The sequence below is a fragment of the Gasterosteus aculeatus genome, chromosome 11 (assembly GCF_964276395.1).
Source record: "Gasterosteus aculeatus chromosome 11, fGasAcu3.hap1.1, whole genome shotgun sequence".
Taxonomy (NCBI): domain Eukaryota; kingdom Metazoa; phylum Chordata; class Actinopteri; order Perciformes; family Gasterosteidae; genus Gasterosteus; species Gasterosteus aculeatus.
In genome coordinates, this window is record NC_135699.1 from 1,400,217 (window position 1) to 1,426,524 (window position 26,308).

The following is a 26,308-nucleotide window of genomic DNA, read 5'->3' on the forward strand; positions in this document are numbered from 1 at the left end:
CACTGATAGTCACACCCATGTGCCAATTGGTTAAACACAGCCATTAGGTGTGCAAACACAAGATTGCTGAATTGTAGACACACACGTCAGTTTTAAGCACCATGAGATGCAGCAGGTTCTCACTCTTCTCCTTCCTGGAGGTGAAGGAGGACGAGAGGGGGAATCCACAGAGGAAGAGGCCAGATCGAGTGAGACAAAGAGACAACGTGTAGCATTTTCTGTATTTTCTGTACTGTGTATATGTATTTTCTGTAATACATATACACAGGGACTTGGTTCCTGTTGTGAATCTCCATGTTGACATCTTGACTAATTTAGGTATATGGACAAGATAGACAAATAATCATAATATTTTCATCCGTCTGCTGCATTGGTCTTGTGTGGTGTCTAATGTATACAAATCACTGTGTGTATTGTTCTGAGGTGTTTTGTGAATTGAATTTGTGGGTGTGCAAACTATGTGTTCTGTTTTGAAAACTACCATTAAGCTTCCTGCTGACGCTCAGGCCCCCTTGTTCAGGAGGGAACGGGGGGACAGAATCCGCAGTGCGCTGTCCACGTTGCAGAAGTAACGGACTGATTTTTAATGGCTACTCTCTGCCAGTTTCATCTGGGATCTATATTCGTGAATATATATATACGTACTCAATAATCACACTGCTGACTCAAGTTTTCCTACGACAATACTATGAGAACTGTGGTAGATGATCATCTGTTACTGTGGCTCAGTGTCAGAGTGGGGTTCAATCCCTGCTTATGTCAATGTCAATGTGTCCTTGGGCAAGACACTTATCCCCAAATTGCTCGATAGGCTGTTCCTTTCGGGTTAGAGTTTGAATGTTACGTCAAGTGTATTCTTTTATTTTCCTATGTTTGTCTGAACTTTTTTGGCCTAGACTAAAAAGATGTAAGATAATGCATTACATTAATACATACATACATTATGGCAGCGGTTGTTGCAGACCTTCCAAGCAGTAATCTTTTATAGATACATATATACATATGTATTGACAAAGCAGGATTGAGGCAGCAATGAGCCAGATCACGACCCCTTTGTGAGAAATCTAAAATTGGAAAGAAAAAAATGTAAAATGTAAAAGCAAGTCACACATCTGCTGTGTTTAATTTATCGTGTATCCCTCCACATTTTCTTCAAATAAGCACATTAGCGAATCAGGGGGAGAGTAAAATGGGAGCAAAGTGACAGGGTTGTGAACAGAATATACAAACTATTCCAGGTGAACACATAGAAATAGACTGTGTCCCTGTGCGTAAATACATTCCCAGACATACATGCATATACAAATATTAGGCTAATGGGTGCAGTTGTTTGCTTTGTTAGCCTCGCTCAGACAGACACACATGACCGAATACATCATTTTTTAGCCGATTGATAAGGTGCCAAGAGTTCATGTTCTAATCCGTCCTGACTATGAGTGGCGGCTGGTGAGATCTTTTTTGGGAGGGCTATGCTATCAATTTCAGTTTTCATCCACGTCCTCGTTGTGTTTCCTTACATCAAGTCTGTGTCCGTCGTCCATCTAGCTGTCACGATCCAGCGCTCCCCTTCCCCAGAGTACTGAGGCCTTCAAATCTGGACCCCCCACCTGTTTACTGTCTAGTTGGTTTGTCCCGTTTTGTGTTGGTTTGTTTCAGTTTTGTGTCTGCCTGCCTATCTGTTGTGCACGCCCACTTATCCCTACACACCTGTATCTGGTTACCCATCAAGCTGGTCTGTACACCTTATATATACCTTGTGTAGTTAACATCACAGTCTGAGCGTAGTTTGTACCCCTGTTGAAGACTCCTTGTTTGTTCCAGACCTCGTTGCTTCCTGCCTGATCCCTGTCGGTACCTTCGCCTCTCTACCTGCTCCTGGGTTTTGACCTCCTGCCTGTTTACTAGATACCACTAAGCCTATTGCCTGTGTACCCTTCTGTTGATTAAATCTGCGCTTGGGTCTACTCCTGTCTCCTGTGATGCGTTACACTAGCGATGTTATCGTTCCCTAACGTGGCATTATCCCTGTGTGTCCTGGAGTTCGCCATCCTTTTCATAGTTTTTTTCCGACAAGTGCTTTGTGTCCCTTACTCCCGTATCTGTTCATGCTGGATGCTGTCCCGGTTTTTTTAATAGCAAGCATGGGGAGCCATATACTGCGTTAGCACGACTAGCATCCAGCTAGCTAAACCTTCCAGTGTAGCGGCCTCTACAGCACGCCGGTCCGTTGCCTGATTGTGAGGTCTGGCAGATCTTGGTCCAGTTGTTTTACCTCTAGTTTCTCTGGCAAAGTGATTCTCTCAAACGGGTCTTGGAGGAGAGATTTTACCGCATTCGGGTTGGGTCTTGTAAGGATACTGCTCGTGCTCGCCGTTGTTATCTTGTTCAAACGGGGCCTCGCGAGACTCGCCCCGACGAGAGCGCAGCCTGGTGCCAGCCCTATGATGGCCCAAGGCGGAATCTATTTTAGGGCGCCGATTGGCTAAAAGATATGTCACTCATTTATATCTTTAATCAGTGATTGGCTAAACTGCTTCTTAGACCTGGCTCTTTTGGGAATAGCCCGAGCCCAACTGAGACATGGCAGAGATGCGGAGAGGACGTGCAAGAAAAGCATATATTTTGCAGAGATCTTATATTACTGGGTAAATTCCGTATTTCAAAAACACAACTACACAAATATTCGCAATTTGTAAAATGTATTATTAATATAATAAAAAACTATAATATATATATATTTTTTTGTGGCTCAAAGTGGGGCCAGGCCGCATGGCCTAATTGCGTGATACTCGGCAACTTTTTTTTTTTTTTTTCAGAGGCATATTGTTTGGATTTGAGGGCTGTCCTGCTCTACTTTCTTTGGTTGGTAATAGTGGTAGAAGAAGTAGACGGCTATTCAAACCCTGAATTAAAATGAGTGACGATTAATAGAAAGCTTGAAGCTTTTGGGCCTTTTGTGGGTAGTTTTATGGTGCAATGAGTTACAACTATGTAAACGTGATAATAAATATGCAGCTGTTTGAGGCAGGCTTTTATTTGGTGCCCGGTGTTTTCTCTGAACCAGTGCATTTCACTTGTGTTTGAGACTTAGTGTGATTTGGGTTTGTGGTGTCGTATTAAAGAAAAATGGATGCAATGTGAAATAGTTTTCTACAGAAATGTATCATCACAAATCAAACATTCTGAAGAGGCTCACACTGCACTTGTTACTACATTTCCAACCTACCACAAATACTCATCTATCCAACATGTAACGCCACTGGCATCCTGAATCTGAGAAAAATATGAATTCGCTTTCTATGAACATTCAGACTAGTTTCCTGCATCCCTTTTCTGTACCTGCATCCATGCAACCTGTAACCACAAAGCCAATGTTAGGAGAATTTGATCGCTGTCTTCTCTGGTCACAATACACAGAACCTCAAATCGCTTCTTAAGGCTGTGCCTTCGCCGTGTGTGTAGGTGTTTTGGGCTGAGGCTGGGCAGCCTCTGTCATCAGAGTATGGATGTGTGTTATTGTAATAGTCACAAAGTAACAGTGGACACGCATTATAAATACAAGTGCAGTGCAATTTGCAGGTGTGTTTACGTAACTGCAGGGCCAACAGGGCCAAACTGGACAGGGCCTTCCCCTCAAAGAGAATGTGTGCCATGCTCTGTTGACTGGATCAACGCCTTTTAGCCTCTGTATTCGGCTCTCAGTGTTTTTGCAGTTTCTCACTTACTTCTACCCACACAACAGCTGATACTTTTAATCTGAAAGGCATTTCTTCAATGAAACCAATTAGGTCTAGACAACCAGAGGGATCCATTCTGCACCAGAAGGAAGGATCAGTAATAGCAGAGACTGATGATTAAACAAAAGTCAGCATACCTGCAACAATTTGTCCTTTATCCTTCCGTCTTTCCTTTGCTGTGCTGTGGAAAACACTTGCATTGTGCCAACATGGCAACCATTTTGCTGACCTGTGAGTAACAGTTTTGCTTAGCGCTTAGCTCAGCACTAGTTCCCCATCTGTGCTACGAAACATACATACAATGCAGTTTAATGAGAGGCCCTGAATGAAAACTTGTGTTTGTTTAGCAGATAACTCGACAGTCTACCTTAGACTGCTGGGGTGTTCCTGGACCCGTTAAAACGTCTTGATTCAGGGCACGATTCTGATGGTTTTGTTTCTTTTTTCAAAACAGTACACACAATAAACACACACAAACACAATTAGGAAAACACCTCAGGGAAAATGAAACACTCCATATTATGTTAGCCTATGAAACACATATGTTGCATATGACTTAATTCTGTTTGTAGCAGTTACACACTGCTGTTGAAAACGCATTTATCAATTCTACTTCTCAGTGATTCGAGTAGTATAAGTGAAATACACAGAGAAAGTGCAAAACATCGCCCACATTTGCACCACTATAAATGTCTGCTCAAACCTTTTGCAAAATACACACCTCAGAACAATAAACACAGTGATTTTCAAAACACTAAGACACTTGTATACATAAGACACCACACAAGACCAATGCAGCAGACTGATGAAAATATAGTTTATTCTTCTCCATATACTCAAATTAGTCAACATGTCAACGGTATTATATTCTTGTTTTCCACTTTTCTACATGTATAAAATACATGTATTTTTCAATGTACAAGACCATTGACCTGGATTTGGCTCCATACTTGTGTATATGTTTTTAGTTTTTTCCATTTTCTTTTTAATAATTACAACCTGTTTGTAATGTTTATGAAGATTTGCACAGTCTGTTCTGTTTTTGGATAAAGGGTTGGAAATTAATGCTTTTGTGTTTTTTTTATCTGATTCATCGATTAATCAAGAAAAAAAATCAATCAACCGATTAATCGATTATCAAAATATTTGTAGCAGCCCTTATTCGAACGTGAAAAACTGTCAAATGTATTCTCTCAATTGAACCTGCAGCAGCTCATTCTCATCTATAGAGGGCAGCATTGTAACTAGAAACAGTGAGTAGTGATTGCCATGTCTTCGTTTTCGTCCTTTTTAGTATTTAGTACATCCTATAACACACTCCTCTTCCACCCTGCTCCCCCCCCCCCCCCCCCCCCCCCACACACACAGTCATGCTCACACAAGAGCTATAAATGTGTGGGTTTGCAAGCATGTGTGCCTCTGTGATTGGGTACGGGCTTGTTTGGTTTCTGAAGGTGGATTGTATAATCCCATAATCTGATAACAACCCACTATGCAGATTTAGGTTCGGAGGCAAATGGTTGTTGCCATGGTTGCCGAATAAATGAAGATAATAAATCGGTGTGGGATGATGATGTCTGTGTTTCTGTGTGTGTATGTTGTAGAGTGAAGTCGGGCTGAAATGGGCATGTGCAATCAAAAACACCTTCATTGCCAAGTCAAATCCAACTAATTTTTCTTTGAGGGTGACATCTGATTGGCTACAGACAGGTGCATGTTGAAAAAAACGCATTTGTGGATCTGCGACGTCAGCCAAGTCTCAAAACACCCACACACAAATGTAAAGCGATCCGCAAGTAAATGCAGTGCGATCTGCAAATATAAATCATATACATTTGTGAATTGTTCCGTGCGCATTTGTGAATCTTCCGGTTTGCATTTGTGAGTCGCTCTGTGCGCATTTGCAATTATTTAGACTGATCCGATTCATCAATTCACTTTTTTGCACAAGGTCTTTTGGAAATGTGTAAAACTATGCTTGACAGTTTATGACGAACAGTGCAATGCAATAATTTTGCATGTAATGGCTTATGCAAGGAACTAATGCCTAGATGTTTTGAGGGGTAAGACTATTCAACAGAGAACCATCTACAATATTTTGATCAACATGACATCAGCAATTGAGGAAATGTGGAAAAAAGCTAACACTTGTACATTGTCAATTGAAATATGTACAAAAGCAATTAGTTAAAATGAATAAGAAATTGCTTTAATGATGTGCACAAGTGACTAGATCATTTGGAATGTTTCCAAGCAATCAAGAATTGCACTTTTGATGTAAAAATGCACCAAAGCGACTGAGAAAAATTGTAGATTCACAACAAGAAACAAGTCCCTGTGTATATGCATTAGACAAACATAGCATTGCATCCAGTACAAAAAAAATCTAAACCTAAAAAAAAGCTGAAAATACAATACAGAAAATGCTACACGTTGTCTCTTCGTCTCACTCGATCTGGCCTCTTCCTCTGTGGATTCCCCCTCTCGTCCTCCTTCACCTCCAGGAAGGAGAAGAGTGAGAACCTGCTGCATCTCATGGTGCTTAAAACTGACGTGTGTGTCTACAATTTAGCAATCATGTGTTTGCACACCTAATGGCTGTCTTTAACCAATTGGCACATGGGTGTGACTATCAGTGCTTTGGAATTGCAAGGAAGTGACATCTTGATATACTTCTGTGTGTAATGTATAGACGTATGTTTAGTGTTTTGCAAACCGTGTGAGGCTGACATTGTGCTTATAGTGGTGCAAATTTGGGCCGAGATTTTGCTCCTTGAGTGTTCGGATTGGATAATTGCTTGATACTTTTGATTTTAGGGCCTTCAACAGGGGGTCCGTGGAGGTACTGCAGGGGGGTCGCGAAATCTTTTGTTGATAAGACAAATTTTTTTTTTTAATTAAATTTTTTTTTTTCCAACTAATTATTTTTTTTGTCTTCAGAATCAGAATTCTATTGGCTTTAAATACACATTAACATGTATCCAACATATAAATTGATGGAGAAGACATTGGGGGGTATTCCAAAAAGGAGGTTTAACAAACTCTGAGTCAATCCTTGAACTCCGAGTTGACTTACTCTGAGACGGGAAACTCTGAGTATCCGGTTCCAGAACAGCTGATCTGGGTTAGTTCGATCGACTCGGAGTATGTTCACCTTGAGTTAAGCGCGTGCATGACGATTATAAAAAGCCATCATCAATGGAGCCCCAATAACACGAGTCACCACGAGTCACCATGACAACAGTAAATAAAAGAGCAAGCTATTTCACTGCGATGGAGTTTGAGGTCCTTCTGCAGGTGAGCATGAGAATATATTTTGCCGCAAATGCAACACAGCTGCAGCAGCGAAGGAGAGAGAGACTGCGTGGGGAAAAATCGCTGCCCGAGTCAACGCGTAAGTTTGAATGTACTGTTCCATTGACATAACATTTAACCGTAAGATCGTCGCAGCCTATGGTTATGAATATAAGTAGGGATGAAATCTGATTTTCATTTGGGTGAAATCCAACAGGGGAAAAAAAAAAGAAACATTGAGTTCTGCTCAGCCAACAGAAAGAAGGCAAAGGCCCGAAAAACAGGTGGAGGGCCACCTCCACCACGTCTGACAGAGGCGGAGGAGCTGGCCCTCAGCCTAAACAGTGGTCACCCGGTGGCTGAAGGTAACCTTGGGGGAAGCTCTTCTGAACCCACCGAGCAAAAAGTAATGTCCATACTTCCAAGAGAAGATCTATCCGCGCTGTCAGCCATGATGCGGTTTAATGCTCATTATTTATAATATGAGTAGATGAACAGGGTGTACATTATTGAGCGATAATGTACAGTTGATAATGTACAAACCCGAGCGATCCATATAATTTTTGTGCGAGCGTTAGTTGACATTTCAGCTTTTAGCTCGATGGCGATCGCCGAAAGAAACCCGGAAATCCCACAAATTATCGATTTCGGGCAATGTGAGTTTTCGCAACAAGACAATTAAGGTGGACGTCATGAGCGATGTGAATGAATGAGATGGAGCGAGATGTTGCAAGAAGACCCAATGCACGTACGGGAACTACTTCGCTCTGACTGCTCAAATGAGATACACGATGTTTGGTGGCTACAACTATTTTGTATTTTTACTTACTATTTGAATGGAAATCTTATACCAGTTTACCGCCCAGCCCTAAGTTAAAGTCGGTGCACCCTGCTGGCTACAGTGTTTTGGTTCAGGTTCAAAGCAGCCTTCTGATCTTTAAAGTCCCACAAAGATGCTTTGAAGAACAGCTAAGCTGCTCTCAGTATTAGATTAAAAAAAGCAGGATTTCACATGTTGTGTATAATCCAGCAGCTGATCAAAGTAAACACAGGTCAACCAAATCAAATACTCAATACTGTTGAAGGAATGTAGGTGGCTTACCCCAGAGATTGGCTTGCTAGTTGAAAAACATGCAAACAAACCAAAGCAAACCGTTGATAAAGGTAAGGCTTAAGCTCCTGAGTGACAGTCACGTCCCACTGAGAACGATGAAAGGAACAGCACAATGCCCGGGATAAAACGTTGAGCCTGTACGGTTTGATAAACACAAACCAATAATTGTCAGATTGGATGGGTGTAACTAGTGTCCCTCTCTTAATGAGGCAGAAGGGTTAGGGTTCCAGCGATGCCTTCCAGCGATACAGCAACAGGTTCGAAGTCAGCACACTATGGCATCTGGTAGGTAGTAAAAACCCACACACAAATGTGCAGCGATCAGCAAACAAATACATCTACAATTATAAATATAACTCAAAAATATAAATTAAATTTATATAATATAATTTAAAATATAATTTAAAATATAATTTTAATTTTTTTAAAATATAATTTATTTATGTGTGCATTGAAATGTATTTGTAAATCGAATATATTTGTGAATTGCTCTGTGCGCAGATACATAGTGGTTATAGGCACTTCACACACTACCGCTTTTCTTTGAAGAACAACATATTATAAAAGTGAAAGTGATAAACATGGGCTTAAACATGCAACTTTAAGGTGCCATACACCTTCTTTGGGAGCCCTCAGCACAACAAGTGCAGATGTCCCTCTCTGTCATGCAGTCAGCAAGCTGTTTCTTGAAAGCTGGCCTCACGATCTGCTGGGCGAGCACCTCGATGCTGCTGATTTGAGGCGGAGTCTCTTTTCAATGACGGTTTTAGTTTACTTCACACCATCAAGAGAGTTTAGTCGAGAAGACTGCTCTGTAGATGCCAAAGTTTCTCCTGCTAAGGTCCTTCGACCAACTCTCCTGATCCTCTTTGATTGCCACCATATAGGTGGCATTTAAAAATCTTCCATTCTCTTCCCATCTTCCATTCTCTCCCATTTAACATGACCAAGTCTCCACCCCGAGTGCCTCCATCTGGAAGGTTTCCTCTCAAAAAACCACTGGACACAACCAGCTTCAGCAAGTCTTTTCCCAAGTACTCAAACCTTAACCTCTTCTGATACCAGTTTCCTGACAGGTTTGTTTGCACAGTGTAAACTCTGAGTAGTAGCATGCTCTGTACTTCATGCTAGGATGGATATGTAACATTATGTTGATATATATATATATATATATATATATATATATATCCCAAAACCCTCACGTCGGCACAGGAAAAACTCCCTTCCATGGGGAAAAAAGGGAAGAAACCTTAAGGAGAACGTCAGAGGACGATTGCAAAATTCCGGCAATATTCAAAGTTCGAAACTTTCCACTGGAATAAACGGGATTATATAGGAATTAACAGGAATAAACTGGAAATGTTGGGATAATTTAACTGTATTTACCTTGTCGAATCAATTTTTTTATCGATTATTACGTTACTCAATGAGTTGTGGAGATGCGTGGAGCAAAAATAAAAAATAAAAGCGGCGAGCTGACAAAGTGGAAATACTATAGTAAATAGTTACAGATGTTTGTTTATTCTTTCTCTCCTGCTGAATAAGTATTTATATTTGAAAGTACAGACAATAAATGTTCTCCTACATCCACTATGTCATGTAAAGCACTTAAGAACTACTATCTTGACGGCATTCAAGCTGTAGCCTTTCAATGTCAATCAGATGCTAGTCAAAGATGTGTACCAGACATGCATCTCTGGAGGATGTCACGCCTCAGTGATTCATTTTTACTGCTCCCAAAATGACTCAAAATGACAACTTTAAAATCTTTTAAAAAGCTAATTTGTTCACTTCAACGTTAATGGTAACTTGACCATAGCCTTCTCTAGTGGATAAAATCAGCGTCCAATCAATGGGTTACTTCGCAGGTTGGATGTTCAACGCAATCAATCTTTGAACTAAGTAACAAAATCTAGTTGTCTTTTCAAACCATTACTTATGGTTTAATATTAAATTCATGTATTAATTAATATGTTTAAACTAGCAAGATATTTCCAAAGAAATTACCGGTGAGGCTATGTTGAGTTAGCTAAAAATGATTGTACTGTAACTATGTATTTACTGCATTGACTAATTGGGATCAATTAGCTCCAGTTGGAGGTAGATGTACATAAGGACTTAAGAGGGGGACTGAGAGAGGCACGAGGTGCTTTTTGTGAATGTGGTTGAGGTAACAAATAAAGACAATGGTGAAACGGAAATCTCTAACTGAAGGCCTCATTTTTTGGCATTTACCCATGGCCTTCGGGTGCATTGTAACAAAGCGGTATATGCTTTGACAGACTGCACATTGTACCCTCGTCCCATATCTGTCAGAAAGGATTTTTCCGTATGGTTTTGTGGGCTTGGCGTGACATTATCACACTTGCGGGAAAACCGATTGCAGAAGTCAGAAGAACATCCCTCACTTTTGTTTCAAGATTTGAAGACAGACTAGGGATGGGTGGGTATGGTCAAAAATCCATATCATGATATTAAGATTGTTTGTTGTGTGTTATTTATTGTCGTTATGATGTTATATCCATGACTCAATCTCAAAACACGTAAGACAAGTAGCTCCGATCGCTGGGCGCTCCGCAATGACGTATCAAAATTAATTCTGTCGCCTGCCGAATAGCAACGTCAGTTGTTATGGCGTAACACCGGTATGAACGGTATGCGACAAATTCATACCGTAAATCATATATACCGTTTCAACCAGTGCTAAGGCAGTCCTCATGTTTACAACCAAGATGCTTGTATAAGCTAACACATCATCTTAAATGTCTCTATTCTATTGTACCCACGTTCAAACTCAACAATGTATAACCAACCATAGAGATGGCATTTTGTCTTGTGCTTAGGTCAGACTGTGTACGCCCATACAGGCGGTCCCTTTCTCCTTTCAAAAGCACAATTTTGTGAGAAGTATATTCACTTCCTTTCACCATCAACCTTTCAACCTGCTTTTTCCAGCTTAATCTTCCTCCAATATGGCCGACTTTAGCTTTTTTAAACTTGCACATTCACATTCAGTGAGTGTGGGCTGTGGCACTAATCACTGGTGTTGGTTTTCAAGGCCTGGTGATGTGGCATTTGTTGTGCAATCGGGAATCAGTTATAAAGTCTCTTGTGAATCAAAGTTGTATTTTCCGTTTATTTTTTGCAAGGAAGAAGAGGTCTGCAACAGCTATACATCGGCAGGCAGTGGCAAGCTTCTTCTTAATGTTTGAGAGCAACACAGATATATTGATACATTGACAGGTGCTCTAAGATTCTTCTCCTCAGATGAAACTATATGACATCATTGTATTTTACCATTACACATTAAACTGAATTTACTGAATGGACATCATTTTCATTCACCCAATTTCATTTCATGTGTTTCAACCCAATAAGTTCCTTAATGAGTTCACACTTTTCATTGTGTGTAGTATGTGGCCCAACAGGCCAGTTTTGCCAAAAGTGATAACATGTTGTCTACCGCAGCAGTCAAGTGTTACATTTAGCCAAGCTTATATCCATGCGCCAAAGGATTTCTGGAGTTTTTACAAGATGTTGGATTAGGTAAGAGGGTGGACAGCCTCCAGCTTCTTCTAATCTCAACAGCTGGCTAAACATCAGGACCGTGGCCCAGCTTCAGAGGAATCATTGGTGTGTAGGTGGAAACCGTGATGATTGTTATTGGGCCATTTTTAAAACGAAGTGAATCAAATACAGTACCGTTTACCACTGCATTAAAACTAAAAGAATTAAAGTGAATTGTCTGTTCATGTGTGGACAATTTGAAAACGCCAATATATTAACCTTTGTTATAGTGAGTGTGTTAACAAACAGTTGCATAGAAACATCAGAGTTAGTGTGAAAGTAAGTCCGATGTTCACTCTTCTGCTTTGGTCTCCATTGACTGCTGCTCAAATGCTCCACTAATGCACTTTATTTTTTAACTTTTAACTTTTATTTTGAATTTAAATGTCTATTCCTGTATGTTGTTCTTGCATTATGTTGTCTTATCTGTCTTGTTGTCCATTGTCTTGTCTGATGTATTGCATTCCTTGAATGTCTAACATATTTTGGTAATGTTCCTGATTCCTGATGTTCAACATCAATGGTCTCTCATTCCTCCCACTTTGGATTTATATTTTGTTATAGATATAATAATAATACATTTCATTTATAACATAGTCTTTATCAACAGATCTCAGAGTACGACAGAGATGGCAAAACATTACATTACATTTAGCAGACGCTTTTATCCAAAGCGACTTACATTACACTTTAAACTCATGGCTTTTTCACATTTTTGCCCGGGAAGCAATTAGGGGTTAGGTGTCTTGCTCAGGGACACTCCGACATGGAACACGGGGCAGCCTGGACTCGAACCACCAACCTTGTGCTTCCCAGCACACCTCCTCTAACCCCTGCGCCACGACGACCCCCAAAACATGAAGTAAAAGCTAGTAAAAAAGGCCCGGTCGTCCACAATGCACAGCTTGGTGTAGCGAGCTGCTTGCAGATCTGAGGGTGGGGGTGGAGGTTTGGGGAGTGAGTAGTTCTTGCAGATAGGGAGGTGCCATTTATGCATTAATGGGTGAGTAGTATCATTTTTAATTCAATCCGGAAAGAGACAGGGAGACAGTGTAGTGAGTGTAGGAGTGTTATGTGTTCATATTTCCGGACTCTCATCAGGATCCTGGCAGCGCTGTTTTGGATGTATTGTAGTTTCAGGACATTCTTGCACTGAGTGAATTACAGTAGTCCAGTCTGGAGAGGCTAACCCTAACCCTAAAGGCAAAGTTGGAGATGTTTTTTAGATGAGGGTTTGCAGTTATTTGAATATAGTAACGGGTAAAGTTAATTTTACTATTTCATTGTGCCTAAAGCTGCAATAATGAATAGATAGAATAAGTAAACCGAGTGTGAAAGCTATTACTCCCAGATAATTATCAGCAGATCTGGAGTTCAGCTCTCTGGATAAAGAGATAGATAGATAGATACTCTGTTAATCCCCATGGTGGGTAGCTTTTTAGTATTGTCCGTATCCTGTCAACAAATGCCAGAGGTGTCAGGTAACGAAGTACAAATACTTCGTTACTGTACTTAAGTGGAAATTTTGGGTATCTATACTTTACTGGAGTATTTATTTTTCAGACTACTTTTTACTTCTACTCCTTACATTTTCACGCAAATATCTGTACTTTCTACTTCTTACATTTCCAAAAACAGCCTCGTTACTTCCGGCTTGTCGCAGTTCAAAAACACAAACAACAAAAAAAAACATCTAGATAAATGTCGCTATGCGGACAGAGTGAATGTGATTGTGGTTGGATGAGAAGTATAAACATTTAGCATCCAGACTCCCGATTGGTTTTCTCCGCGATGCGCAGATCGGAGCGACACCGGGTGGGAAAAGTGGTGGAAAGTTGGTATTTAGCGACGTGGACCCTCCTCCTCTTCCTCACGCAGATTCCATGTAACGTTAAATGAGTATCTCCATGACCGTGGGTTTGTCCTAAATGTTTTATTGAGAGTCTGGCACAACACAGCGACTTGCAAGCAGCGTATTAAATAAAGTGATGTGTGTCTGAATGCGGCTTTGGAAATGAACACAAAGGGATTCTGTATTTGCTCATGAAGCCTGAACATTCTGGTTATTTGGCCGATGTTTTGATAACCGACCGCTGCCAGTTCAGTGTTTCCCATCATTATAAACAGGGGTGCGCCCCCCCCACCCCGTAAAAAGTCAGTCTCCCCCCATGACGTAGTGAACCTGGGGGAGACACTGCAGTCTACCGAATCAATGGGAACAACGTGTGTGTCCGTCCTCTGACTCGTGTCATTAAGCAGTCACTGGAAAATGGTTGTGGTTTTATCTGTTAGTCAGATACATTTGTTGTGTTGTTGTTGTGTCTCTGAATGTCGCCATGTTTCCACCATCCCAACGGCAGGTCACGTGATCTGCAGGCACCTTCTGATCACATTGTAACAGACTGACGTGTTGTGTGAGCGAGGTTACGCATTAAGAGTTCGTCCTTAATGGAATTTCTTACATTACTTTTACTTTTATACTTTAAGTAGTTTTGAAACCAGTACTTTTATACTTTTACTTAAGTAAAGAACTTGAGTCGATACTTCAACTTCTACAGGAGTCTTTTTAAACCCTAGTATCTGTACTTCTACTTGAGTAATGAATGTGAATACTTTTGACACCTGCATTGTTCTATTGGCAGTACCTTTATGAATGCTAATGTTGCTCAATGTCTACTGGATTTGAGAGGTGTTGCCCCTCTAACAATCAGAGGATTTCAATTACGACTTTAGAGGTTGTTCAGCGGCATGCAAGATGCCAGAATAAAACAAATTAAACAAATAATCCAGCTTCAAATGCATAAATTAATCAGGGTTTCACAAACAGGCAGAGCTAACAGCTGTCAGTTGTTGGAGCGAAAGCAAACTCTGTTTCTAAATGTGGGGTAATATATCAAATGTGTTCAGAGTAATGTGGTGCTTACATTGCAGTAATTGAGCCAGTATCTTATGAAGGCCTATATTTAGCACTTTGTCGTGCCATATGGATTTGTGCGTATTACCCTTTTGCAATGAGCTTATCAAATGGTACTCTTCATAGCTGCTCGGCAGCTGTGGTGCATCATACGGGGGAATATACAGAGCCAATGTTAGCAGCAAGAGTCAGCTATCCAGGCTTTCCACAACAACGGAGACATGTTCCAAAGGTTGAAAGTGCCTCTGGGTTTTGCCAGGTATGTTTTCAACTGTTTAACACTGTGTTAAGCCAGGTTTACTGCAGATAGCAGAAAGGTATAATGAGGCTACGCTGAGTTGATCTAGGAAATGTTCACATATATTTAGGTTGGTAAAAATGTGGTTGTCGGTTTTTGGTTCCCTCTGGACCTAAAGATACAGTTGTGTATGTGTTTGTAGGTTTACGCTGAATGTTTTGTATTATAGCTGCCAGGGGAAACTATGTCTGTGAATATTCAGTGATTTCAACTAAACTGCACAGTTTTGTATTGAATTGGATTAGATTGATGCATTAGTACATGTGTTTGCTTTTGAAGATGTTTTGTGGTCAAGGACTGTTGAGTCCTGTGATCATTGATTTGGGGGCCTTAGCCGACTATGTGGCATCTGTCCATTAGAGTCAGCTGCTCAGCACAATAGTTCAGAATGAAGGGGGAGGCATACGGCATTCAGAGTGTTGAAATATAGATTCAAACCAACTAAAGTCCATGTACAGATCTAGACGAGAAATAACTACAGCAGAGAATGATCCTTCCTCAGGACGTATTGTTAGCTTCTAATAGAACACCTGCCACCTGCCAGGTGAGCCGTTGCCGTGTGAAGGCAATAATCATAATGTCTGGAGTTTTACCTGGAATTCTAATGTGTTATTTCCATGCAAGCAAAGTTCAATCAATAGCTGTAGACATAAGTGCATTTATTGCATAGCCAGGAGGCAAAGTATCAAACTGCAGATATTTTATTGTTAATTAGATAATTATTCTTTTTTTTTAAATGATTTGATTGATTGATAAAATACAATTGATATTCCCAGCCTGGTCTATGAGAGAGAAAAAAACACACTCAAGAACCACTACTGAGAGGCTTGACTGAAGATAATAATGCAAAGTCCTGGATGTCAGTTGAGGATTAAAATGGAGAGCGGGGAACGCATTAACTCCGCTTGTATTGCTTGTCTGAGCAGATGTTAGTGCAGAGGCTGGCAGAGGAAACGTTTATTCAAATCATTGTGAAATCCTAATGTTTTTTTTCCATCCGTTTCTTTATTGTTATTTAATTTGGTTACTATTGACTGGTATGTATTTGTCAAGCTGTTGAATATTTCCACATTTCTTACTGCCATATAACGTTACTTTCCTTCTAACACAACCACTGCCACAATAAATAGGCGTGACCATTCATCCGAGGAAAGTGACCGCGAGTCATCATACGAAGCTCCCGCCACATTCTGAGCCCTTCTCGTTTTTCGCGGGCTTTGGTTATGTAAGAGATTACACGTGTGAGTGAGGGGGAGATGTGGCAGCGGACAGTGTGCTGAGCTGGAGTTGCACAGCATCATGTGGCTGCTCACGGAAGGCTGAAGAGAAGCGGGCTCCGATGTCAACATGCCAACCTTCTCAGTCATGTACAAAGGAGCTGTCATCATTAGCAGGTAACGCGGAGTGATGGGGGGGGGGGTGGAGGGGCGCTCGAGCTGTGTTGTAAACGCGCGGTGCGTGCTGTTCGGAATGCAGGTGCTTGGCGCCCGAGTGTTCCCTCTGGGTGAGCTGTGGAGAGAAACACAAGATGTCTCTGCTTCTCTCTGCTGTGTTTGATGTCCGTTTTGGTTTCTTCAAGTGCAGCCTTCTTTGGATTCATTGTCTTTCAAAAAGTTGCACGAGTGATGTACTTTTACAGGTTCAGGGTTGTAATAGACATTTTTATTGATTACTAGTGATGAACCAGGCTTTATAGGGACGAATGGTGCATTTTATGATCAATTATTCCAGCTGTTTATTTCATTTTTTGAACTCTAGAGAAGTGTCAAACAAAGAAAAGCAGATAATTCTCACAAAATCATCAAATGTTTGACAGTGAGGCTTGGAATGATTTAATGATGGCTAAATAATAATATATCTGACATATATATCTATACAACAGTCGCAGATATACTGACACTCTTCACATGACTCGTACGTTCTGCTGCTGCTTTCCTTCGTAACACTGCTCTCATTCGAAGCTCAGCATGTCCTCAATAGCCCCAGTGTTTCACTGACAGCAGGTTGCTATGAACCCTGATAATGCTCCTTGTCGTTCACTCGGCAACCACGCAGGAAAGTGTGGATTCCATTCTTGAGAATACCTTGTGCCAGATGTCAAACTGTGAACACAATCATATTTAAAAATACTTGTGTTGCTGGTAGTCTTTACAGGTTAACATGGATGTGAGTATGCACTGATTTGTCTATACTATTGAATTTAACTCATTGAGCAAATTGTAGACGAATAAGGTATAAGGGAAAGTGGGCTGAACCAGAGTATGTCCAACGCCCTCCCCAAATCATAAGGAAATGTATCTCTTGTAATTAACTTCCACAATTCAAAGACCTTACACCAGACTATAAAACAAATGTTCAATTTAGATCAAATAATATTAAAATGAGAAAATGACGAAACCTTTAAGATATTAACAATTTTTGTCACCATCAGCTGTGCTGAACTCATTGTACTCACGCTGCTCACCGCCAGACAAAACACAGAATTGGTGCAGATATTCATCAAGGTTTGGATCGAGAAACATGATAATGCAAAAAATTGGCCAAATATTAAATCAAGTATCAGTAACAATCAGGTTGTTTTAATGGTAGGAGAAACACTGTGTAACCTAGGGCTGTCACTAACTACTTTTTGTTGAGCAATTATTGATTATTGATTAGCAACCACAGATGCGTTAAACAATATCATTGTAATTTGCAGACCATTTTATGCCACAGATTACATAATAATAATATGACAATATAATAGCATAATAATACAAGTACGCTTTTTCAGAGAACAAAGAACGTTAAAAATGTTAAAAAATATATCCTCAATAAATGAAACCAATAATAAGTGCAAGGGGCTCGGTGCGATGCGGAAGGGTTTGAGAACATGTGTCAGCTCGGGCGACGCGCTCCGTGGCTGCAGGCAGAGACGGGGCGCCTCGGTTCCAACAGTAGTTCAGGTTGAAAGACTGGGTGGGATGGATGTGTCTTAAACTAGATTTTAAGTTCGTTTTGCCTTTTTTCTTTGTCACTGCTTTTAAACAAAGTTGACATACCGGCTCGTTCTATTCTATTGGCGCTCCTCTCTCATTCCACTTAAAGCCAAAATGTTCCCACATCGGAGCTGAAGATTGCGGCTTTGATAGTCCAATTGGACTTGCTTAGCTGTCATGAAAAATAACACTTCATAACACGGTGGGTTCACGCATGGTCGGTGACCGCTCATTTTCATAGTGCGATAAGTCAATATATTTATTATCACAGTCACCTGTCGTACACCTCTGTGTCCATCCAGAGGTGTATTCCTTCAAACTCCTGCAAGCAAGAGATGGAAGACGGTGTATCGGCTAACTGTGGTATCCACCACACGTCAGGCTGACTGCTTTAAGCTGGACTGCAGCAAAGTGGAGTCAGCCTTACATGCATGAGGTCTGTTCTTAACTACCTGAGGAAGTGATTGAGTTACTCCAATAGTTGGTCCGGTGTTGGAGTTCCCCGTTGGCCGTTGATCTTTCAAAATTAACCGGGTAATCAATTATTAGACATGTGTGTCATGTCATGTGAAATACTACCCTAGTTTTATTTAAGAAAAAAGATTTGAATTATTGAATAGTCTTGAATCTTAGTCTTGTTGCAGTTAGCATCAAAAATGAATGTTTTAATAATGAGGATGGTAACAAAATAAATAAAAAGTTTAAAAACTCCAATGCAGTACTGAATACACGCCCAATGCTGGGTGCAAAGGTTGTTGTTTTTTTGCTGTTGTGCTGAGTAGCACCTCCATTTCCTTATTGCATTTCACTATCACTACCAACACTCACCGAGATATTTTTTTGCTCTCAAAATCTCATGAACCTACAAAGACGGGCCAGTGCGTCTCCACTTCCTACCTGCTCCAGCCTTCCCCTCATCCAGAACAAGGGCCCAAAGGACAGGACAGTTTTACTTATTTCACATGATAGAAACCAGGCGCAACCAAAGCTTCTTTACATGAGCAACACTGTGGCTCCGAAACTGTCCCAGTGCTCCAACTGGGTGTTTTCAGCTGGGAGAGTTGGAAGGGTTGAGGACAAACTATTCGTCACATAGTCAAATGCCTTCAAAACAAGTCTGACTGTGACCACCAGCCACTGGAAGGTGTAATCTGTGAGGGAAACCATGTACAGAAGTAATTTGTGATCTACTTCTATTCTCCTCTCTCCTCCATCTCTAACAGGACACTAATGGGTCCGTACGGAGTAGACAGAGCTGTTCATTCCATGGAGTTTACCGATTGTGAGAACGGCCTGGGTAAGTCTTTCTTTCTCTTCAACAAGCATGCATCTTCTTAAACACCTACTGTTTTTCCTGTGGATACCAATGTCCCCTTCATGTCTCTGATGTACTCTGATTGACTTGTGTCCCCTTGAGTGCAGCAGAACAAGTGTTATGGTGAGATGGTTAGCAAACAGTTCAGAGATAACATACATCATCAAATTGTCTCCTACTTTTAGTCAACCAAGCATTCATCCCTAGGTAATTCAATTTAATTTGTTTTATTTTGTATTAAATTTTTGTAAAATAACTAATTACAAATTGGCATCAGAGGGCTTTGCAGTCTTGCGACACATGTCCCGAAATCCTCACATTGGCACAGGAAAGAATAATAAAATCAAAATACAAACCCCTTTGATGGGGGGGAAAAAGAGGAAACCTAAGGGAGAACGACAGAGGAGTCCCTCTAAAGTTGTATGATGGAAACATTCTAAAGCACAAATAAAAATTAAAGAAAATCTGGCAGTTTTCTTCTTCACGTTCACAACTGTCCACTCCTCGCTGTGAACGGCGGTTCCGCCCATATGGACACACGGAGACACTAGCTGGCAGGTGAGCACGCTCCTTCCAGTGGACAGAGCACGGGACGGCCAGTCTGTAGGCAAAGACAATAATTTGACAACATAATGTTTGGAAGCCAAAAAACTCAATCTTCTGCCGCTATCTGGCAAGTGTGATTTTTAAATAGCTGAAATACAAAAGTCCTACTTTTAAAGGGATTTTCTCTGCAGTGTAGGTATCCTTGTTAAGTACCAGAATGGTAGTCTAGCTGGAGAAGTAGGTCATGTGGCAAAGCCCTAACCCACTTAACTCAGCTGGGTTAAGCATGCAGGGAGCTGCTGTTGTTTTTATCCATGCACCATCACACTGGTGGAGCTTGTGCCGACATAAGTCCCGCCCACCACAGGGGAAAACAATCAGCACCACAATATGACACCACGGGCTGAAATGACTGAATGCCCGTAGCATCTAAAAACCTTTCATTCCAGCATGAAAAATGTGTACTTGGCACCCTACAGTATGTCTACCAGGGGGGGCAGGTCATACTAAAGGTCTGCTGTTAGTAAGCCATGTTTCAGCAGGTTACCGTAGTTAGCTAAGGCACTTTCAGGCCTCTGCAAAGCTCTCGATCTACCGGTCAATCTTCATTCCTACCCTCACCTGTGGTCATGAAGGATGGGTCATGACCGAAAGAACTAGGTCAAGGGTACAAGCGGCCAAAATGGGTTTCCTCAGGAGAGTGGCTGGCGTCTCCCTTAGAGATAGGGTGAGAAGCTCAGCCATACGTGAGGAGCTCGGAGTAGAGCTGCTGCTCCTTTGCGTTGAAAGGAGCCAGTTGAGGTGGTTTGGGCATCTGGTGAGGATGCCCCCTGGGCGCCTTCCCCAGGTAGAGAGGTGGAGAGATTATATCTCTATAGTGGCCTGGGAACGCCTTGGGATCCCCCAGTCAGAGCTGGTAGATGTGGCCCGGTAAAGGGACGTTTGGGGTCTCCTGCTGGAGTTGTTGCCCCCGCGACCCGACCCTGGATAAGCGGTTGAAGATGGATGAATGGATGGATAGACTTGCAGGCCTAATAGTGCATAGCTCAGCTCTCTGATGTGTATACCTTCCAATTCAACACACACTGATCTTGAGTACTACAACAGTGCGTGGACGCAGCAGCTATGCTCTGGGTTTGGAATAAAGCACCTATAATGTGTCAGATGATTAAGACTATAGAATTTTGGATGGTGTAGCCGTGTTGAGTTATGAATATAATGGGATCTAAAAGAGCTTAGAAAAACTTAAAGAATAATTCAGAACTACTGAGATTAATATACATGTAATTCATATAGAGTATATTTCGCAATGCAGCAATCTGCATTATTAAGCGAATTGAAATTGCATACAGAGTTGGTACATTTAGTGTCTTTAATGCCTTTCAATCAGCCAGTGAATTCAGCCATCACTATTGTCACGGTTTGGGTTCACGTCTTGTTTTATTTTGTAGTTTCCTGCCTCTGATGCTCCTGGGTTACTTCACTTCCTGCCTTGTCCTCCCCTGTGATTGTCTGCGTGTCCATGATTGTTTCCACCTGTGTCCAATCACCTGCACCTTCCCAGTGTATTTAAGCCATGTGTGTCTCTTGCCCCTTGTCGCGTCATTACTGAATGTTTGCATGTTATGCCTGCTTGTGATTCCCTTAGTGTCTCGTGAGTTCCTGGTCCCCACCTGCATTTTTGCCCCTTGCCATTTTTGATTTTGACTATTTAAGTCTTTTTGTTTTCAAACTCTATGTCTAGGTCCTGCCTCTGCCTACACCCCGATCGTGACAATTATGAATTACACCCTAAAGCGTCACACTTGTCTTAGCAGCATTAGAGGACAAACTTATCATTACAAGTCTATGCTTTTTGTTTCAGCTTTTTGTTTTGTCTGGTCGGTGATGTAGACTTAAATGTTAAGAGAGAGGTGTAAGCATGCTGAAGGTGTGTGTGTGTGTGTGTGTGTGTGTGTGTGTGTGTGTGTGTGTGTGTACCTGCTGTATTTAGGCACCACGAAGGTGAAAAGTAAAGCACATAAAGCCTGAAGACCGCGCTTAACTCATGTAGCTTGCACAGCAGTCCTACAGTGATGCTGTTCTAGTCTGAGGAATGCACATGCTAATCTCGCAGTTAATGCAGCTGGAAGCATCGCTCCCTCAGCATGGTTTACAGTGAAAATCATCTCCGCTGAATTGTTTTCAGTCTGCTAATGTCCAGAAACCACACCATGTTGAAGTAAATGTTAAAGGACAATGTTTTCCTATTGCAGAATGTTTAAAGTCCCATTATCTGCCCATAGATTTTTTTTGTACAGTTTTGTTGTCTTACAAATGGGGAATAACAACATTCCATAATGATAATACATTATCAATGGATCCCAGAAATCTTTTCAACCCTTGAATGTGGAACCATGTTGTTCATGGTGAATGTGACTTAGGAGGTACAGCACTCCGCTATCTGGTTCGGTGGTTCGATCCCTGGTCTATATGTCCAACTGACTTACTGAATTCCAACTTGCGGCCGGAGGGATTGTTTTTGTGAGTGTTTATGCCCCTTTGAGGTGGGACGTGCTGTATGAATGAGTGTGTGAACATGTGTTTTAAAGTGCTTTGAGTTGCTATAACTAGAAAAGCACCATATACGTAGATACAGTTTATTTTACATTTAGTGATCTTTACAAGGTCTTAAAGAGTGTTGGAACTATTAAATCCTTGAGAAGCAAACATACCCTTGATAAATCTTGAACAGGATATAATGATTTGAATAACAAAATGTGCATCTGAGGAAGGAGAGAAGACGTTTTTCCTATTATACAGACATGCCTTTTTGTGATGTTTTTCCAAAGATAAAGTGCTCTGAGCCTGATCAGAAGAGAATCTTATATCTCCATTCTTCCAACAGGCAATAATTAACGCGCCTCTTGCTCCAGACCCAATTAGCGTTACAGTTTTGTCTCTGTGGTAAAAGGCCAACAGCAGCCTCACACTGTCGGCCCCCTGAATAAATGGTGAAATAAGAGACTGTACCAGCTAAGCTTGAGTCACTTTGATGTATTTACTTCACGCACAGTGGTGGAACACGTGTTACTAGAATAGATGGGTCAACCTTTACCAGTTATTGCCACAATGGGTGCAAAATGATCTAGTCCATGGGTTTAACTGTTAATACCATCCATGACTCTACTGGTCCATTAGCTAAATAGTGGATATTTGGTGATTGATAACCAGGAACAGTTTGATGCCACCTGCCTGCTAAACACTGATTCACTATATAGTGCTCACTTGTAAATAATGTGTTGTAAATTGGTAGAGGTCCTATCAGATATTCAGAGCATCAATATAGCAAAATATCAAACATTATCTATGTAAAGATATTGTGGATTAATGTTTACTGAGCAATACGTCTTTGAGAACATTATTTTAATGTTTTTGATGATATTTCAATTGTAGAAAAGTGGAATGGAATAACACTTAACTAATGTAGTTACGTGCTATTCCATCTAAATTATTAAACATCTTTGGATAATGGGCTCTGGGGGATTGTTGTATTTTATTATTGTACAAAAAAATAAAAGATGACTGATATTGCTTCCGTGGACACTGGACGTAAGGAGGCCAAGATCCTGAACCTGCTGCCTGATAGAAGTGTTTCTCCCCCTCCTGTACTAGTGGGACGATATAGGCTGCATGAACAGTGAACTTTAAGTGATAGTTTACAGGTCTACGCAGTCTTTTTAGCATAGTGTTTTCTCTATTGATAAAGAACGGACCTCACAGATCTATGATTTTACCTATTGGGTGTTGAGGTATCTTTGACAATTGTAGTGTGTTCAGAAACCTTTATGGCTGCGACTAAGGATTTGTTGAGTTATAATATAGGGATTCTAATAAAAAATATAAATTGTAATACAGGAGTATATTTCCCAATTGAGGGTCCCCAAGCATTCACAGCCCACAGGCCACTACTGTCTGTGCTCCAGCTCACAACCAAGAACAACATTGGGTTATATACATTAGCCATCCCACGGGCACAGTGTCTGATTTATAACATTTGGGGTTACTGTTGGGGCGGGGGCGTCTTCCACGCCGACTACGTCATTGCTCGCCACCAGCTATGATGTCATTGCTCCGTCCTCTTGTAGTTCTAAAGCAGTAACTTCCCTATAAGGAGGTGTTGTTTTTTCTTTGTTGTCTTTTTAGTACATTTATGCATTTCTACAATAAAATGGACCGTTTAGGTTTCTTCCAACTTTCTAAGCATCGTGTTTCACACCTAGATATTTTGTATAAAACAAACAGTATAAACACATAAAAGTATCACACTCTTCATAAGCCTGTAATAGAGATTTTGTCACCTCTAATCTCTCATTGTGCTGCATCAAACTGCTTAATAATTTGAGAGTCAGTTAAGAGCCGCACACCTCAACCTGTCTTAAAACATCTCTTATTGCCACTGACTGGCTGCTGATTTCTCTCACTACCCAGCTAGTGACTCCTCACGGGCCCCGCTAGTGTTGTAATGAACACCATCACTGTAACTTCGGTGTGTGAATGTCAGTTACTGATAGTGGCACCTTGTATAGCTCCTGTGATCACTACATGAATGGGTGTGAATGGGTTAATGATACCACATCGTGTAAAAGTACTTTGAGTTTCATAGTACACTTTTGTCTTTACAGTTACATTTAGCAAAGGAGCGAGGTAACGTTAGGTTGTCTGACCAAGGACTCCGAAAATTAACTTTAACTTAACTTTACTTACCACTGCCAATAGTACAAAGAATAAAAAATGAAATGGCAGCTCCTGACAGATGACCTTCCCCTTAGTCCCCTGAGATACCAATATTCAAATTCCCATCTGTCCCAAATATTATTATTCATTTATGTCTTATCCCAATTTCCTCCATCCTGCGAAGCTTGAAGTAGTGGTTTATACAGTTGTGTTTGTTATACTGCGTTGTATCTGTGCTGTTTGTGTCACTCGTGTGAAATAAAGGTGAAATAAAATAAATAAATAAAGGAGGTAATCACTCCCTGCACATTACATTTACAGAAGATTACAGTACCTCCTCTGCATTGTGGTAGTTTATGGCGTTTGGATGGTTGTGTTTTGAATGGTTCTGCACGGTTAGGAGCGTGTTTGCTCATTATTTAGTATGGAACTAAATTATTTACCTCAATAGAACTATTAATGTCAATAGAATAATTCACAATTAATATTGATATGGGGCACCACCCTGGGATCAGGGACCAATAACCACATAATAAAGTGAGTCATAATCTCCATTCAAATGGGTCTTTGGCCGTGCAGATTGCAGGCAGCAACTATCCCTCTGTTACGAGCTGAGGACATGCAGCAAAATGACAGTTGTTTTTCTTCTCCTCTCAACAGGCATCAAAGTAATTGGTGGAGTGAAGGAGCAAACTGGAGAGGAGTTTGGAGTCTATGTCAAACGGATTTTACCAGGTGGCCTTGCATCAAGTGACGGTGGGTTCACTATTCCAGGAGGACATTTTCTTGTAATGGCTGAATTAGTTCTTACTTCTTTTACATCTGTTTAAGTGCAGATAAATCACTTCAATTCAAAGATAACTGTTATACAAAGAAGAAATACAAAGAGCTCAGCGTCCTGTGTCCTATAGGAGCTCCCTCACTAACCTCCCTCCCCCATTTGGAGCTCTGACCTTTAAAACTGTTTTTCTTAAAATCATGATTTAGGGTAGACCTCAAACAACTTAATTGTATTTCCAACTTTCCCTTATTCATTCAAGGTGGGATTATCTGATGTTCACGCAAGCTATTTATTAGCTTTTAATCAATCAGTTTTAATTAGTCAATGCAAAGGGCAACACAGTAACACTTTCTTTTAAATATTTTAAAGGCTAGTATTTAAATAGTAAAAGCAAAAAATGGTAGAAACTTTACTAAAGTGTCTACCCTCCTTTGCATATTGACTGTTCGGAGCCTAAAAGACGGCGGCAAATACCCCCCTTTGGGTCTTAGTGTAGAACAGTGTTTAAAAAATCCTAAGGAATAGAAGTGAATGACACATTGGGCCTGGAGTGACAAGCCTCTCTGAAAACATGAATAAATCACACCACACACATTTAAACTGTTATACTCAAATCATGAATTTTCTGTTGTTTTTGTAACCAGAGAAGCTCGTATTTTCTAAAAATTATATAATTCATGTCATTCCCTACTCTCTTTTTTAAATGGGTTTCTGGTAAGATGCCTCAATTGGGGAGTTAAAAAAGTTTTGCTCTTTGATTCAAAATAGGTCAGTAGATGCCTCTTTCATGAATTTCGATTCATTTAGATGTCTTAGCAAATAGTGGCAAAATGAGACGTTAATTTAGCTTCCTGTAGCTGATAATTGCACTGTGTTAAAACACTAAAGACCACCTGACCTTTATCTCACCTGTGACAGGAAACCTGTTGCCGGGGGACCAGATCCTGGAGGTGAACGGGGACAGCCTAGTGGGAGTCACGAGTGAAAGGTAGTCCACCAAGACATTACTGCTCTGCTCATTCATTTAACCACATAAAGGACTGAAATG

At 40.8% G+C, this 26,308-nt stretch overlaps 1 protein-coding gene across 10 annotated transcripts in view; it reads left to right on the plus strand.

Moving 5' to 3' along the window:
- Positions 1–26,308, plus strand: part of LOC120827602 (syntaxin-binding protein 4) — a 62,522-nt gene that overhangs the window by 9,019 nt on the left and 27,195 nt on the right. For 6 of the 10 annotated variants that reach the window (XM_040190633.2, XM_078084362.1, XM_078084361.1 and 3 more), the window contains exons 2-4: positions 19,126–19,199; positions 25,140–25,235; positions 26,179–26,248. In XM_040190633.2, the coding sequence (XP_040046567.2) occupies positions 19,126–19,199; positions 25,140–25,235; positions 26,179–26,248 (240 nt within the window). Of the gene's footprint in view, positions 1–14,725; positions 14,886–16,154; positions 16,319–19,125; positions 19,200–25,139; positions 25,236–26,178; positions 26,249–26,308 lie in introns of those variants that run through there. The other 4 variants (XM_078084366.1, XM_040190636.2, XM_078084365.1 and 1 more) reach the window with 2 other exon arrangements.